Source organism: Protomyctophum parallelum (assembly GCF_964188405.1).
Source record: "Protomyctophum parallelum genome assembly, chromosome: 22".
NCBI lineage: Eukaryota > Metazoa > Chordata > Actinopteri > Myctophiformes > Myctophidae > Protomyctophum > Protomyctophum parallelum.
This window is the reverse complement of record NC_139714.1, coordinates 7835354-7852828: the sequence shown is the minus strand read 5'-3', so window position 1 is coordinate 7852828 and position 17475 is coordinate 7835354. Positions and strand designations below refer to the sequence as shown.

Sequence of the window (17475 nt, the reverse complement as noted above, 5' to 3'; positions counted from 1 at the left end):
ACAGCGCGTCCTTACTCAAAAGGGGGAGGATTCATGCTGCTTTCTGCTGGGAGCCTGGGAGGAGGCGGAGGGCGGTTGACAGGAAAACCTTACACAAATAGTTTCGTCTTCTCCGTTTCAGATAGCAAACTACTGTAGTCCCCGGTGTAAAAGGGCATGCTTTGCACTCTTCCCATTTGCCGCTGTGCTTGTGTTTGTTTTCCGGCTGTTGGAGCAGCATGGTTGCTCGTGTGCGATGCCGTCTCAAAACCCGAATCCGAGGCAGAAACCATATTAGCGTCTCTCACAGCCTAGGCACCGGCCACCGACTTTTTACGGGTACTAAGGTTTTAGTTCCGACATAGTGGAGTGGGAAGAGTTTAAAGCATTGCGGACTGGCACTGCTGCTGCCCAACATGAACACCGTGTCTCGACATACTGTGCCTTATTATCGTAAAGTCGGGTAGTGTACACTGTTTATTTTTGCACCGAGGAGCCATGTGTGTCTGACTGTCTGACTACGTACGTCGCCTCAGCTAAAAACAAAAGGGAACTAGGGAAGCCTGATGTATGATTCGCCGTACGATGTGTCGCATGTTAAAAAAAATAGCTGATCTGCAAGCTCACAACGTGTCGCAACACGTTGTGAGCTAGTAGATTGGTTATTTAAATACAAAATAATAAAAAATCTAATTATTGCTTTGATGCTCATATTATCCTTAGGAAGTATTAAGTTGTTAACTTTAATATTATAATATGCATTCCATAGGGCTGGACCACACATGGACCTAGATTTTAGCAAATTTATATATTTTTAATAATGGGATGAATCTACAACAAGAGCCATTCTAGGGCTAAATCTAGAGTTGCAATACCCTCCATTGACTCCCCACTCATCCAATAAATATTGTTTTGCTATAAGTTATTCATCCCTCTTTTATCCATCCGGCGAGACGGGTCGCCGCATTTTAGGAGCACCAAGTAACTCCTCCAGGTGCTCCTCTGAGTACTAGACCAAAAAAGTTGTGTGCAGCCCTGCTTATGTTATACTTTAGCTATTGAAAAATAGCAGATCTACAAGCTCATAGAGCTTGAGTTCTTCCTAGCACTGGATCCACTGAAGCATTGTGCACATCGCTGATGCAGTGGTGTAACTAACTAAGCAATATTTACTCAAGTACTGTACTTAAGTACACTTTTGAGTATTTACAATTATCAATTTTGCACTTTTACCCCACTAGAATGATTTAAAAACTTAATTCATTAGTTAACTGTATTTTGGTCATTTGAAAATAGATCTATGAGCTCACAATGTGTCGATGCGACGTGTTGTGAGCTTGTAGATCGGCTACTTCCAAAAAAAAACTTTTATACATTTTGAAATTGGACATACTGCACAATGAGTACTTTTACTAAGTATATTTTGATGCTGAAACTTTTGTTGTGACTGTAGGTCGCAGTTAACTATGAAAACTTGCATATCCCGTCAGTCAGTCGTGTCACGCGTCCATATATGGTCACGCCTCGTGACATCACGCCTTTTCTTTTTATACGTGACTTCTACTTGTAACAGAGTACTTCTACAAACGCAGTATTGATACTTTTGTATACACTAAATACTTAACTGTCTCAGTGCCACATGACGCCTTATGGCGCCTCCCCCTTATGTATGGTGTCAGCCTACAATGTGCTTTTCACCATTACTGGTGAGATGACTCTCTCTCTCTCGTCTCTGCATTAACTAATTGCCATCTGGGTTGTGGGATTATGTCTAGGATTACAGAGGTGTCTGTATCTCCTAAACTCCTTACGCCAGTGGTTCTAGAAGTTTGGTCCGAGAGGGTTTCGGCGGGACCCCAGAAAAAAAATGGGGAACAATTAATTAAAGTACTGAATAAAAAATGTACTAGAGTAAAGTGCAGAATGTCCCATTTCAAGTTTCCAATTTCCCTTTCTTTTCTTTTTTGAAAATAGCCAAAATGTATATAGGGCTGAAGTGGTAATGTATGTTTTGTGGTATTAACCCAAAATATACAAAATGACTAGTAACCAAAGCTGTCAAATAAATATAGTGGAGTAAAAGTACGATATTTGGATCTGAGATTAGTGTAGTAGAAGTAAAAAATCATAAATACCTCAAAATTGTACTTAAGTAAATATACTTAGCTACTTTCAACCACTGACTTAACCCTGTTTTATACTATACTTCGGCTAGTTTCAAATAGCCAGTCTACAGGCTCACAACGTGTCTCTTCTCTTATGGGGGTCCCAGGCACAAATCCTTTCAGTTGGGGGTCCGCAACCAAATACAATATACTTTTCAAACAAATCTCAGAGTTACAGACCTGTAAGGACGGAACCATAGACTGTAAAAGAGAATATGGACAAAGCGTTCTCCGGGTCTGATATGGACATAGAATGAAGCCTAGTCAGTCCTTGAATTGTAAATCGCCATCTTTCTAGATCCGTTTGGGCCCAGCTGGCCCATTGGCTGGCCCAGACAACGAGGAGGGACTTCCCCCCCCCCCCCCTTCCTCTTTGTTGGTTTTTATTTTGACTCGAACGGGGGGTGGCTCCCGATCATAGACTGTAACGGTAGCCACGCCCCTCAGAACATACGTGACTTTATGGTAATCTTTTTAATAAATGGGACCATCATTTTCCAAAAATAATATTATGACATGAGAAATGAGACTTTAAACTAGTGACTGGAAGCAGAAAGTATTCATGACCATACAGTCTAGGTGAAGTTGGGCCCAAATACATGGGCCTCTATGGAGATATGTTTTTTTTTGGGCCCAATGACAGCGCCACAACAGGCCATTATATGAACTTTCAGGAAGTCCAGATTTCTTTAGTGGTTTCACAAAATATCTGTCTGACTGCCCCCCTGGACGGAACCTCCTCAAGCTGTACTCCACTTTGAGATAGATAGATAGATAGATTTATTATCCCACAGGGCAGAGGCGGCACAGCAGTTAAGGTTACAACATACAAGTAAGGACAAGACGTATATAAAAAAGTACTGTAGTATACCAAAGAAACAAGGCAGAAGGAAAAGCAAGGTGCATCAAGAAACAATAATAATAATAATAATAAAAGTAATAAACAGGGCAAACAAGGATAAGCAAAAACATGTATACAGTCGATCAGTGCGTCATAATAAAGTGTATTACTACGTCTCAAGACAAAAATAGTCAACAGTGCAAAGCCAAACATAGGTCAGTGCAAGAAAACATGGGATCCACTGAGATCCACTGCTTTCTCTAACACACTCAATAAGCGGGTCCTGTCTCCATTTGTATCCCGGTAAGAAAATGGTCTTAAATTAGTTTGAAATGTATTTCGCCCGACACAGCTGCCGATGCCTTCGTCGGTGTCGAATGCGTCGCCTTCTTCTTCGTCGAATTGTGGGTCGCTGGCGGACAGGAAGCAGCAGAGCAGGGTGAAGGCCTCTTCCTCCTCCTCGTCATCTTTGTCGTCCAGGCCGCACAGGAGACTCTCGGGTGAGTGAGCCCCAAACAAACCTAGACAAAGTCAACACAATGAGCACCGGGATTTCTTTCAAAATAGGAGCTCGGGGTGCCGGGGCGGATATGGCAGCTTTTACTCTGAAAGCCAGCGCGGAACAGCAAGGAGTATGGTGCAGAAGGGGAGGCCAATCTGCCCCCCCCCCCCCCCTCCCTCCCCCCAAAAAAATAAATCTGTTTTTTTTTTTGTTTTTTTTATATATCAATGAAAAAGCGCTAGGACGTGTGTACTGTACATGTCCTCTGGATCCGTCGGTTGTATTTCATATTTCCACACATCCTACGCCTACGGTCTGAATGTGTTGAATTATCTTTAAGTGGTCCCTGCCTGATGCAGAAACGGTTGAGATCCACTGCTCTAAAATCAGACAAGCCGCGGTATGCTTTGGAGAATGGGTTGACAGTAATGTCAAATTCACACAGTGATTCATAGTCAACAGGCTAAACGTGCCAGACCACCAGTATGGTCGTTTTTAAAAGAAGAAGTCAAACGCCACAACAGAGGATGTGTGTCCCTCTCTTTCACTGTGTCTGTCCGCTCCTTTCCCCTTGCGGTGGATCAGTGTTGTTTTTGGCAGCACATTTTGATTTTAGTCATTAGTCTCTTGAATAGTTTTCATTTAGTTTTAGTCACATTTTAGTCACCCGGAATGTCTTAGTGTTAGTCTAGTTTTAGTCGACTAAATCTACAGTTGATTTACAGCTTAGTTTTCATTTAGTTTCCATTTCGTTTTCCTCAGTGAAAAATGGTAGTGGACGAACATTTTTCGTCTTAGAAGACGACGAAATCCTGACCTTATCTCCCCCCCCCCCCGCCACCTTCTTTCCTGTTTCCTCCCACTCCACTATGTTGCAATAAAAGTGGGCAGAGAAAAAAAGACGAGAATTTGAATAATCTTTAAATAATCCCGATAGCGGTGAGAGTGTGTTTATGGGTTTATGGCTGTTTGGATGAGCCTTGGTCTCCGGGGCGAGAGAGAGCACATCTCATCTGGTCAGAGTTTCAAAAGCCCTGAGTTTCAAAAGCCCTGTCGTAAATCACACGCGATTCCTTTCCCCCCATTAGCTTTACGCTATAAAAACCAATAAGCTCATACTAGCTCTGATGTGCACTCGTGCAGGCACCAGCGCTCACACACACCCACACACACACACACACACACACACACACACACAGCACACTGAGGCTGACACATGTGGTCTGTGTCAGGGCATAAACATACCACGCACTTAATGGAGACACAGGCAATTACAGGCAATCATGCCGAATGAACACGTGTGCACATCCTCACACGTGCGCTCACACAGAGACTTCATGTAGGTGTGTCATGGTCTGTCTCTTTCTTGCACACACACACACGCTCGTGCACACACACACACACACACACACACACACTTGCTGAGCAGCTCTTATCTGTGCAGTGTTTGGACGAGTTCCAATGCTGAGTGTTTGGCTACAGGCTGATCAGTGTCGAGTCTCTCTCTCGGTCTCTATATCTCTCTATATATATATCTCTCTCTCTCTCTTTCATTTTCACTGTCTTTTACTCTCTCTGTTCATTTCTCTCTTCATCTACTGCTTTTCCACTGTCTACCTCTCTCTGTCTACCTCTCTCTCTCTCTGTCTACCTCTCTCTGTCTACCTCTCTCTGTCTACCTCTCTCTGTCTACCTCTCTCTCTGTCTACCTCTCTCTGTCTACCTCTCTCTGTCTACCTCTCTCTCTGTCTACCTCTCTCTGTCTACCTCTCTCTGTCTACCTCTCTCTGTCTACCTCTCTCTCTGTCTACCTCTCTCTGTCTACCTCTCTCTGTCTACCTCTCTCTCTGTCTACCTCTCTCTCTGTCTACCTCTCTCTCTGTCTACCTCTCTCTCTGTCTACCTCTCTCTGTCTACCTCTCTCTGTCTACCTCTCTCTCTGTCTACCTCTCTCTGTCTACCTCTCTCTGTCTACCTCTCTCTCTGTCTACCTCTCTCTGTCTACCTCTCTCTCTGTCTACCTCTCTCTGTCTACCTCTCTCTGTCTACCTCTCTCTGTCTACCCCTCTCTCTGTCTACCTCTCTCTGTCTACCTCTCTCTGTCTACCTCTCTCTGTCTACCTCTCTCTCTGTCTACCTCTCTCTCTGTCTACCTCTCTCTCTGTCTACCTCTCTCTGTCTACCTCTCTCTGTCTACCTCTCTCTCTGTCTACCTCTCTCTCTGTCTACCTCTCTCTGTCTACCTCTCTCTGTCTACCTCTCTCTGTCTACCCCTCTCTCTGTCTACCTCTCTCTGTCTACCTCTCTCTGTCTACCTCTCTCTGTCTACCTCTCTCTCTGTCTACCTCTCTCTCTGTCTACCTCTCTCTCTGTCTACCTCTCTCTGTCTACCTCTCTCTGTCTACCTCTCTCTGTCTACCTCTCTCTCTGTCTACCTCTCTCTGTCTACCTCTCTCTGTCTACCTCTCTCTCTGTCTACCCCTCTCTGTCTACCTCTCTCTCTGTCTACCTCTCTCTGTCTACCTCTCTCTGTCTACCCCTCTCTGTCTACCTCTCTCTCTGTCTACCTCTCTCTGTCTACCTCTCTCTGTCTACCTCTCTCTGTCTACCTCTCTCTCTGTCTACCTCTCTCTGTCTACCTCTCTCTGTCTACCTCTCTCTCTCTCTCTCTCTCTCTCTGTCTATCTCTCTCTGTCTACCTCTCACTTTGTAGCACATCTTTATCTTCCTCCTCACTCTTTCTCTTTTGCAGTGGTGAAACTAGCAGATCGACAAGCTTGTAGATCTGCGATGTAGTGGGGTAGAATTTAAAGTATTAGAAATTGGTAATACTTGCGTACAAATACCTCAAAACTGTACTTAAGAAGTACAGTGCTTAAGTAAATGTACTTACTTTCCTCCACTGAGTATTGATACTTTAACCACTGCTTTATTTCCAACGCTGTTGAGTGATGAAAGCTGCATGTTTGACCTGCTGACCTGCTTGCTGAGTCTGACTGGATGTTGCACAAAAATACATTCTCTCTCTTCCCCTTCCTCTCATGTCGGGCTTGACTTGGTCTCTCTGCAGCCATCCCTCCCTCCCTCTGTCTGTCTGTCCATACCTCTCCTCCATCCCTCTGTCCGTCTATCCATCCATCCATCCCTCTGTCTGTCGCTCCATCCCTCTCTCTCCCGCGGCCCTCCCCTCTCCCTCTCTCTCTCTGTGCCCTCCTGTCTATTCTATCCGTATGTTGTTTGTGCTGCGTTCCTGTGTTCTGTCACGCTGCGTTCCAACTCTCTGATTTACACTCTTAATTCATGAGCTTCCTCTGCCAAGATCCACTTCGCTTTATAAGATTCCTCTACACCTCCTCCCCCAACTCTCTCTCGCTCTCTCTCTCTCTCTGTCTCTCTCTCTGTCTCTTGCTCTCTCTCTCTCTCTCTCCTACTTTCTATGACAACACTGCCTCCTAACCTCAGATGGATTGTCCGTTCATGAGTCTTTGCGTGTTCATTTGTGTGTGTGTTCATTCAAGTGTCTCGTGTACTCCCTCCTGCCTTGTCGGCCTACCTGTTTGTTGTGCAGCTCAAATCATTCACTCTAGTGTACACACATGCAAAGATTACAGGGTTTAAACCAAACAGCAGCCTGCATGTTGTCAATTACAGTGGTTACACTGACCTGTTGACTGTTGCCACGGAGCTCTGAGGCCACGCCCTCCTTCCTCCCTGGCTTCAGGGACTTGTTCGCTAACGCTAATGCTAATTGCTTTCTATTAAACATGGGCGCCTAACTTTGTCAGTGCTTGCTGGAGCACACGCATTTTGAGCTTGTAGTTCGTAATTACTCTAGTATTTTTGCTACGAGAGTAATATGCAATGTGGCCCATCTGGAGTGAGTGTGGAACTATAGTGGCCCTCTCCATCGTCAAAGTTTCCCAACCCCGCTATAAACACATTTTGTTCCGTTATTCCACAGGCCTACATTGTCTTGGTTACAGAGAGAGCATGGTAAACATGAACTTTTGCCCCAAAGCCTTGTGTTTATATTCATCCGTTCCATGTTGTTTTTAGTTACGGACGTAACGAAGGCTTGACGAATGTGGCAACGAGCAATAGTTGGCAGCAGGAGCACGTGCTGCCACTGGCTCTGTTACTCAGGTGCTAATGCCAAGCAACACGATTATTTTACGATATGTAATGTAATCAGGAAGTGTTTGTGTGCAGCTGACGGTCAGCTGGCTTACCACTAGATGCCGCCGCGAGCCAGACTGTGGGGTTTGTTTCTCACAATTTTCCCTTTTTTTCCCTTCTTTTCTGTATTTTTTCTCCCCAACTTAGCCGTTATGCTAATTGTTCCTCCGTGTGTGTTGTCACTGCTGTTGTATGCTACCTACCTACGCACCTGCCAGTGAGGAGCCCCCACTGGAGGACGTAGAGCCTTCGTCCTATACACCTCCCAGTAGGAGTACCTCCAGTGCAGTGTTGTTTTTGGCAGCAAATTTAGATTTTAGTTTTAGTCATAGTCCCTTGAATAGTTTTCATTTAGTTTTAGTCACATTTTAGTCACCTGGAATGTTTTAGTGTTAGCCTAGTTTAGTCTAGATTAGTCTAGTCTAGTCTAGTTTTTAGTCGACTAAATATACGGTTGATTTAGTCGACTAAAATCTTATGATGTTTTAGTCGACTAAAACTAAATGAAAACTATTCAAGAGACTGATTAAAACTAAAATCTAAATTTGCTGCCAAAAATAACACTGCCCCACAGTTACTGTCAAAGTGTCCTTGAGCAAGACTCTTAAGCAAGAACCCCTAATTGCTCCCCATGTGCAGGTTGGTGCCTTGGGTGGTTTCCTCCGCAATCGGAGTATGAATGTGTGTGTGAATGGGTGAATGTAACGCACAATCTAGTTGAAGCACTTTGGATATTAAAAGCGCTGTATAAATGGAAAAAGAGAAAAAGACTAAAAAGTGGTAGCATTTGGGGGTCTTTGGTGTAATGCAGTGGTTCTCAACCTGTGTGTGTGTGTGTGTGTGTGTGTGTGTGTGTGTGTGGGTGGCGGTGGCTCAGGGGTAGAGTGCCTGGATGGTAACCGTAAGGTTGCCAGTTCGAACCCGGGCTCCCCCAGAGTTACTGTCGAAGTGTCCTTGAGCAAGACACTGAACCCCTAATTGCTCCCGATGTGCTAGTTGGTGCCTTGCATGGTTTCCGCTGCCATCGGTGTATGAATGTGTGTGTGAATGTAATGCACAATCTCTGTAAAGCGCCTTGGATAAAGGCGCTATATAAATGCACCATTTACCATTTATGTGTGTGTGTGTGTGTGTGTGTGTGTGTGTGTGTGTGTGTGTGTGTGTGTTTTTGCAGGCAGGGTGTTTGATCCTGACAAGCACTGTGGAGTCCAGGATCCTGAGAGCAAACGATCCTGCACACGTTCTCTCACATGCAAGGTAGCTCATGCACACAGACGCACGCACACACAACGTTGTCCATCGTGCTCAATGATGACAATCCATCTGTATAATTACTTGTGTCTGTGGTTTCTTTGTATTTTTAAGTGATTTGTCATTTGCCCTGTGCAATTTGTGATTACGGAGCCTAAAAGGCAAGCAGAAATACAAATTGTAACCTTTCCAATGTTCAATGCAAAAACAAAACACAGTTAAATCGCTAAACCCAATTATTTGTGTGACAATTTATCATCGACTTAAATTTGTAATCGTGACAGCCCTAGTGCAGTCCTTGTTGGAGGAGCCAGAGCCATCTAATAGAAGAGTTGCGATGTTGAGGGGGCAGAAACTGAGCGAACCAATTTAATTTGCAGAAGGATTCACCTCGCGCACAGCTACCTTGTCTGTGTTGTTGACATGACATGGGCTAGCAGGACAGAACTTTTATTTGTGACACATAGTTCCTTTGCAGACAATACAATCTGCTTCTAATTGGTCAGTCACAAAGCTAAGAAAACAGTAGCCTACTTTTTCTGCATGTCAATGATGAGATTATAGTTCTTTGGCATTTCAAGCTTTCCTCACGGAGAGCAGACAACACAACAGTCTATCTGCGGTCGGGACCAGTGCTGTCAGCGCGCAGCGCATGCAGAGTTGTGAATAATACACATTCCAGGGTTCGGGCTGAAAGTCCACCTCTCAGTGTTTTTCCACTACGAACCATTGAACGTGCATTGTAATACACATTGTACTGAATGGTCTGTGAGCGTAGCGATACACTACAGGTGATACGTGTAAAACCCTGGGCATTTGAAGCAATTTATAAGGGTTTATAAAACCCTCCCGGACTGCCCGGACAGCCCCCCAAAAGAGGACTTGTCAGGGCAAAAGAGGACGTATGGTAAGCCTAGCTTACTTATCTGCAAAAAGAAAACCTTGTGGCAGACTATCCAGCATGTAACCTCGCCTCACCAGCAGTGGCGTTTCCAGGAATTACATTTTGGGCAGGCAAGAATTACCGTACATTTTGGACAGGCAAGATGTGTTAATTGTCGTCTCCCCGCGCACAGTCGTAGCACTAAAGGTTTTCAAAGAGATATACCTGCCAGACGAGTAGGATACAAAGGCTGAAAGGCTTGCATTTACATTCCAATGGGCTCTACCGCAACGGCCAATCAGCTGTCCACTAATAGTTCTCATGTCTTGTTTTTGTCCTCTTTTTTTTTTCTCATTGTATGGATTTTGGCCAGGCCAGAAATGGATTTGGACAGGCGGACGCCTGCCCTCGCCTTATTGTAGATACGCCTCTGCTCACCAGGCTTTCCACCACCCCGGAGGAAAGCCTGGTCTCTGTTTCAAAAGTCTGTATGATCCTGTCGGGAGCTCTTCTACAAAAATTACTGTCGCGTCTTGCCATTCTCTTGTACTTTCCCACCACGGAGTAGCCTTGCATCTCGGAGGACAGTCAAGACGGGCAGTGTCGGTAGGCCAATCAGAGGCAGGCGGGGCGTTACCATGTCTATGCTCGGACCATAGACTGTAAAAAATATGGACAAAGCGTTCCCCGGGTCTAACATGAACGTAAAATGAAGCCTGAAATCCCTTGCATTCTAATGCACTGTAAATCGCCTACTTTCTAGATCCGTTTTGGACCAGCTGGCCATTGGCTGGCTCCGTTTGGGTCCAGCTGGCCATTGGCTGCCCAGACAACGAGGCGGGACTTCCCCCCTTCTTCTCCGTTGGTTTTTATTTTGACTCGAGTGGGAGGAGAAGACTCTTGAGTGGGAGGGGAATCCCGATCATAGACGGTAACGGTAGCCACGCCCCTCAGAACATACGCGACTTTATGGTCATTATTTTAATTAATGGGACCATAATTTTCCAAAAAGAATATTATGACATTAGAAATGAGACTTTAAACTAGTGACTGGAAGAAGAAAGTATTCATGACCATGTTTATTAAGGTAATACAGTCTAGGTGAAGTTGGGCCAAAATACATGGGCCTCTATGGAGCTATGGGGCTTTTTGGGTCCAGTCCAGCGCCACAACAGGCCATTATATGAACTACCGATTTCAAATGAGGCTTCACGAAATATCTGGCTGACTGCCCCCCTGGCTCGGACGTAGAAAGAAATCACGCAGTGTAGACGGCTGATGTGGAAGGCCTCGAGGAAAGCATCCTGAGGTGGTGACATACACTACTCACACACGCACAGAAAGACAGCATGGGACTCTGAGCACAGAAAGACAGCATGGGACTCTGAGAACATGCACGCACACACGCACACACACACACACACACACACACACACACACACACACACACACACACACACACACACACACACACACACACACACACACAGACAGCAGTGTAGTTAATAAGTGGTAGTGTGGTGGTTGGTGTTCAGAGTAGCAATGACAGACGGAGTATAATTACAGAGATAGGGTTGGTTCAGTGTGCTGGCCTTTAATTTGCCCTGATCACACCCACCTGCTTATTATGTAATAAAAAAATGTGTCAACATAACTAATAATTAATTTAGCTTGAAGCGTGTGGGGGCATTGACACCTCTGCCTGTGTAAGTGTAGTCTCACGTAGCCAGACTTTCCACAATCTCCGAATGCTTTAAAGAGTCTGGAACTACACCTCCCGAAAGCCGAGAAAGGAAGCTGTCACATGTTCGCCATTTCCGCGCACACAAAGAAATATAGTTTAAAATGTCTTTAAAATGTATTTTCTGAACTTCCATTTTGGATTAGCAGCAACCTATTTGCTTAGACTAATTTCATTAACAGTATAGGACAAAGTTGTGGAACTTCAAAGAAGATTGGATTTGTTCAAAGAAGATAGATTTTTTTTAAATAATCAATTACATTGTTTAGTTTGATTTAGCTGTTGCACCCCTAAATGTGTGAGTTAACATGTCCGGAAGAGTGTTACAAAATCTTGTTGAACCCTAGGGTTCACTTGAACCCTAGTATCCATATGCTGGGGGGGGGGGCATTGGCCAAAAATAGATGATCTACAATCTCACAACGTGATGTGTTGTGAGCTTATTGTACACTGTAGAATACAATTTACAATTTAGGCATTTAGCAGACGCTCTTAATCGCTCTTAATCCAGAGAGACTTACATTAAGAATAGATCGTCTATTTAATTTTTGGTGAAGCGATTAAGTGTAGACTGGAAAAAAGTGGTCCAAGACTCCAAGTACAGAATAATGGGGTTTACTAAGAGGGGTTAAGTGGTTATCTCCCATTCTTATCTTTGTATCTTTGCCACTACAGTTTGTACCTATTTTGGTATTAAAGAATGGCCCTTATTGGATGCTTGCAGCGTGATTTATGGACTTCCTGTAACACTGTGGCCTATTTGTGTTTATTTTGACCTCGGCTATAAATCAACGGGTTCGGTTTCCATGGCGATATTATTCACACTATGTCGATCTAAGGGTCTAATAGGATTCACTGTGAATCCTCGCGAAAGAAAAGATAAGACGTGATTGTTTAAAACTCGGGAACAGAAATGCATTGTAAACAAATGCCCTTTTTAGAATTTAAAATGGCCTCTAGAAGCTCTAAACGTGTTGTGTGGTTCTCAAGGTGGGCATCTTGGGACCCCCAGGGGTCGTTGAAGGGGGTCCCCAGCTAAATTAGTTGATATAGCATCAAAATCGGTTTACCCACTTATTTATACGCCGGCTATTCAAATTAGCTACGTGGTTACGTAGTTGTAGGCCGTGAATGAAGCGTTTTGACCAAAAACGCTATCTGCGAAAATAATTGAGGCGGACGGAGGCAGTGGATCCACCCTTCATTGATTAAAAAGGGAACATTCTGTGACGGTGACGGAGACGCGACGCTGACACGTCCGGTGGAGCCCCGGGGTTAGTCGTCCATGGCAGTCGTCCACTGGATTCCAATGAGGGCTTTTCTCGGCCCCACCCTTCTCCCATTGTTTATATTGTGTTTAGTTTCCAAGATGGCCGCAGCACCAGGTAGGGGGTGGGGCGGAGGTGAGCCTAGAGGTGAGCAAATTCAAGACACCCGTCTTTGTCTTGTGTCTGTGTTTAATGGCCGCTCCAATGCATTTCCAATGGAAGCCCATATGGTTTGACCAAACATTTTGTTTGATGGGGGGAGGGGGGGCAGAACACATCCATCAAAGCTGTGTTCAGACAGGTGTCAAGACTGTCAGACACAAGGCAGGTGTCTTGAATGCAGCCAAGTAAGGGGCATATGTCGACCCCGCCCGCTCACCTCCGCCCCACCCCCTCCTGGAGCTGCGGCCATCTTGGAACCTAAACACAATATAAACAATGGGGGAAGGGTGGGGCCAAGAAAGGCCATTATTGACGAGTATACTCCTTGTGCTAATTGTTCCTAAACCTTATACTGTGTGTGTGTGTGTGTGTGTGTGTGTGTGTGTGTTCCAAATCCAGACACACTCCCTGACTCACCGCAGAGCGGTGCCCGGGCGCAGGAAGCCCTTCGACAGCCTCCTGGCCGAGCACAAGGGCCGGGCCAAGGAGAAGGAAGACGCACCGCAGCAAGCCAGGAAGGACAGCGGCAGCATGGCTGCCATGTCACAGGAAACTACGTCTCCCAGCAGGCCTCACTGCCCCAACGGACGACCCCTGTCCACACTGAAACTACGGCTGGCCAACGCACACATACCAAGGTGCGGGCTCAATCATTCATTCATTCAATCATTCATTCACGCACGCACGTGTGACAGGCAGACACACACAGTCTCTATCTCTCTCTCTCTGAGAAGCACAGTTTCTCTGTATAGATCATAGACTGTAAAAAATATGGACAAAGCGTTCCCCGGGTTTAACATGAACGTAAAATGAAGCCTGTCAGTCCTCCAGTATTGTAAATCGCCATCTTTCTAGATCCGTTTGAGGCGGGACTTCCCCCCTTCTTCTTAGTTGGTTTTTATTTTGACTCGAGTGGGTGGGGAATCCCGATCATAGACTGCACATGACCATGTTTATTAAGGTAATACAGTCTAGGTGAAGTTGGGCCCAAATACATGGACTTCTATGGGACTATGGGTTTTTTTGGGTCCAATGACAGCGCCACAACAGGCCATTATATGAACTTTCAGGAAATCCCAATTTCCTTGGTGGCTTCATAAAATATCTGTCTGACTGCCCCCCTGGTATAGATACATAAGGCGCTATTTCAATGACCAGTTTGTGCAACATGGAAAGGTAAAAACCACATTACTTCTATCGCTAGATAGCTGTAGATTTAGTGACTTTTATTCAACATTTCAGTATTTATATTTTAGTACTTAGAAGTGTTTTAATAGATAACCTTTTACTTTGAATCCACTTACTGAAACATTTCAAGTTTCAACTGAAGTGGAGGCTTCTGTTGCAGTTGGCCTTGCTCCCCACTAGGTGGTACTGTAAACTAAATCTGGGTGATAGTTGTCATGTGTGCCAAGTCTTGTCAGTGAGAAGGGGATCATTTTGGAACTCATGTCCACTTTTAATTGAGAAAACACATGTTTGCTTCAACTAGGACATTGTCAGGGCTTTGACAAAAGCGGAGCATACCAGTGGTTTATTGTGATGTAATTCGTGCCAGTCAGTTCTATGGACTTTACTTTTCTTTACTTTACTTTATTTGTTTATTTGAAGGACGGGATTAGCATCACTAATATAACAGGACATGAGTGGACGGCATACAAAAACATGATACATTTCAAACACAGTAAAAAGAGAAGATAAAAGATTGAGCAGTGGGTAGGCCTACTCTAATTGTGGACTGAGAGTCATACATAATCACAGGACTGGCTGTTTTTTAGCCACTTTAATGTTTGTTTAGCGTAAATTAAGTAAGACTCGCTGATATAAATACATCTTGTAATAAATAAATAAATTCATAATTTTTGTATTTTTCACGGACATAAGATTTTAGTCGACTGAATTTACAGTTGATTTAGTCGACTAAAATGTATTTTGGCGGGCCTTGATGCCGTCGTAATGACTGATTTTACACTTGCTGAAAATAGCCAATCTACAAGCTCACAACACGTCGCGCTAGCATACAAACCAAGTGTAACATGACTTATACTGGATCTCTTGTCCACTAGTCCCTTCCTATTTGTTCCTACGAAATTGTCAGTATATTTAGTCTTAGTTTAAGTCATCGTAGCTTAGTTTTCATTTAGTTTCCATGTAGTTTTCGTCAGTGCAAACAGCTCTCCTCTACCGCACCCCCTAGCAAACAGCTCTCCTCTACCGCACCCCCTAGCAAACAGCTCTCCTCTACCTCGCCCCCTATAAATCACATCTTCACATTCTTCCTCACTCCCAAGCAAATAGCAATCACCTCTTAACACTCTACCTCACTCCCTAGAAATCACCTCTTAACACTCTACCTCACTCCCTAGCAATCACCTCTTAAAACTCTACCTCACTCCCTAGCAAACACACACTCTACCTCACTCCCTAGCAAACACCTCTCAACACTCTACCTCACGTCCCTAGCACTCATTTCCTTGTATCATTTCACCTGTTGATTGTTGGCATGGGTTGATGCCACCATCTTGCACTTTGCAAGTCACTCTTTTGGTCTGTTGGTTGCCATTTATTTCTTTTAATGCCTTTTTATGCTTTCTGTAAAGTAATTGGAATTGCCTTTGTGTATTGCAATGTGCTATACAAATAGACTTGCCTTGCCTTGCCCTTATTCAACTCACAACTTCTGGAAAATCCAGTTTGCAGTCTTTGTCTAGATGTACTGTACGCAGCATCGTCTGAAAATAAATTTTCACTCCATCTTTCTCTACCTTTTTTCTTCCTTCTTTCTCCCTTTCCATCCCTCTCTTCCCCTCTCTCCCCTTTCCCACATTTCGTATGCTTCTTTCCCTCTAATGTGTTTTCTACCCCTGTGCTCCCTCCCATCTAAAGGGTGCCTGGGTTGACCTCCAGCTCCGCTGCGCTCCCTGCTGCTCAGCCCGCCCCGGCCCCGGCGTCCTCCAACCCAGAGGCCCCGGCCTCCTCCAACCCAGAGCCGTCTCCCCGCGGCTGGGGGAGGCCGGCCCCAGCCCTGGCCTCCTCCAACCCAGAGCCGTCTCCCCGCGGCTGGGGGAGGCCGGCCCCAGCCCCGGCCTCCTCCAACCCAGAGCCGTCTCCCCGCGGCTGGGGGAGGCCGGCCCCAGCCCCGGCCTCCTCCAACCCAGAGCCGTCTCCCCGTGGCTGGGGGAGGCCGGCCCCAGCCCCGGCCTCCTCCAACCCAGAGCCGTCTCCCCGTGGCTGGGGGAGGCCGGCCCCAGCCCCGGCCTCCTCCAACCCAGAGCCGTCTCCCCGTGGCTGGGGGAGGCCGGCCCCGGCGTCCTCCAACCCAGAGCCCTCTCCCCGCGGCTGGGGGAGGACGGCGGGGGACAACTCTCGTCTCTCCAGTGACGATGGAGACATGGAGACTTCAGACGACGCATCTGACCGACCGGCCTGCCATTTCTCCACCCACCACCCCCGACCTCTGGCCGTGAGTATATGGACTGCAGTTTTACAGTAGTTCTGTTGTTAAGGGATGGATGGGTGCTCTTGTTTTTTTAGTACTTCCTTTACTTACGCAGCTTTGTGTGTCTGTGGGTGGCTGGCTGGCTGTGTCCGTCCCTGGCTTTGTCCGTGCACGAAAATAGCGTTTGGTTGGTTTTCACAACCAAGTGTCACTGTTGTGCAGCCTAACACACACACACACACACAAATATTAACTGTATATATATATATGATGATTTCAGTTGTGACAGTACAGTACAGTGACAGTACAGTACAGTAGAGGGACCCCCACACGGTAACTCTGTAATTTTTCACTCTGACCGTTTCGGACACGGGGTGGCTTGCCGGAACCGGGCCGGCACCCTGGGCATGTTCCTGTGTGTCTGGAAGTTTCGGGGGACGGAGTTGCACCACTTACTTCACACGGGTGTGATTCTTTTATTTGTTCTTTGTTTACTTCATAGACATGCACGCTCACAGACACATGCGCGCACACACACACACACACACACACACACAGACAGACACCTCCCAGGTGTGTGTTTGTCAAGGCTATTGCTGATTCTCAGCATCTGAGCTCAGCAAATAATGTTTTGTCTGATAAACAAAAGTCTAAATAACGACAACAAGCGGAATCTTTGAACTTTTCTTTGAACTTACAGTTGCCAGCTTTGAAGGAGAACTTTACATTTAGGATGTTTTTGAGTGGTGCAACCACTCCAAGGAACAGCAATGTCCGTCCTAACCTATGTGACTATGAGTACCAGTAGGGGCAAAAGTGGCGCTGTTGTGCCATAAACAGAGAGGGAGATAGTGTTGCACTGTTGCCTGCTAATTACAGAGAGAGAGAGAGAGAGGAGTTGCACCACTCAGTTCACATGGGTGTGATTTTTTTTCTTCTTCTTTTAGTTTCATGTGTAATGGTTCTAATTGGGTCTGAGTCTACCTCACAGTGGCTTGGGCAGTTTGGCCGGAGGAAATTATCACTTTTTGATGTATAATTGGTTTAAAACTAACTGAATTTCACCAC

The 17475-nt window shown here is 45.5% G+C and overlaps 1 protein-coding gene across 3 annotated transcripts in view; it reads left to right on the top strand.

Moving 5' to 3' along the window:
• The window catches only part of atxn7l1 (ataxin 7-like 1), a 70822-nt gene that overhangs the window by 36907 nt on the left and 16440 nt on the right, over nucleotides 1–17475 (top strand). For all 3 annotated transcript variants that reach the window (XM_083758167.1, XM_083758165.1, XM_083758166.1), the window contains 5 exons: nucleotides 3338–3485; nucleotides 8838–8920; nucleotides 13368–13606; nucleotides 15855–15917; nucleotides 16209–16431. In XM_083758167.1, coding sequence (XP_083614293.1) covers nucleotides 3338–3485; nucleotides 8838–8920; nucleotides 13368–13606; nucleotides 15855–15917; nucleotides 16209–16431 — 756 coding nt within the window. The remainder of the gene's footprint in view (nucleotides 1–3337; nucleotides 3486–8837; nucleotides 8921–13367; nucleotides 13607–15854; nucleotides 15918–16208; nucleotides 16432–17475) is intronic.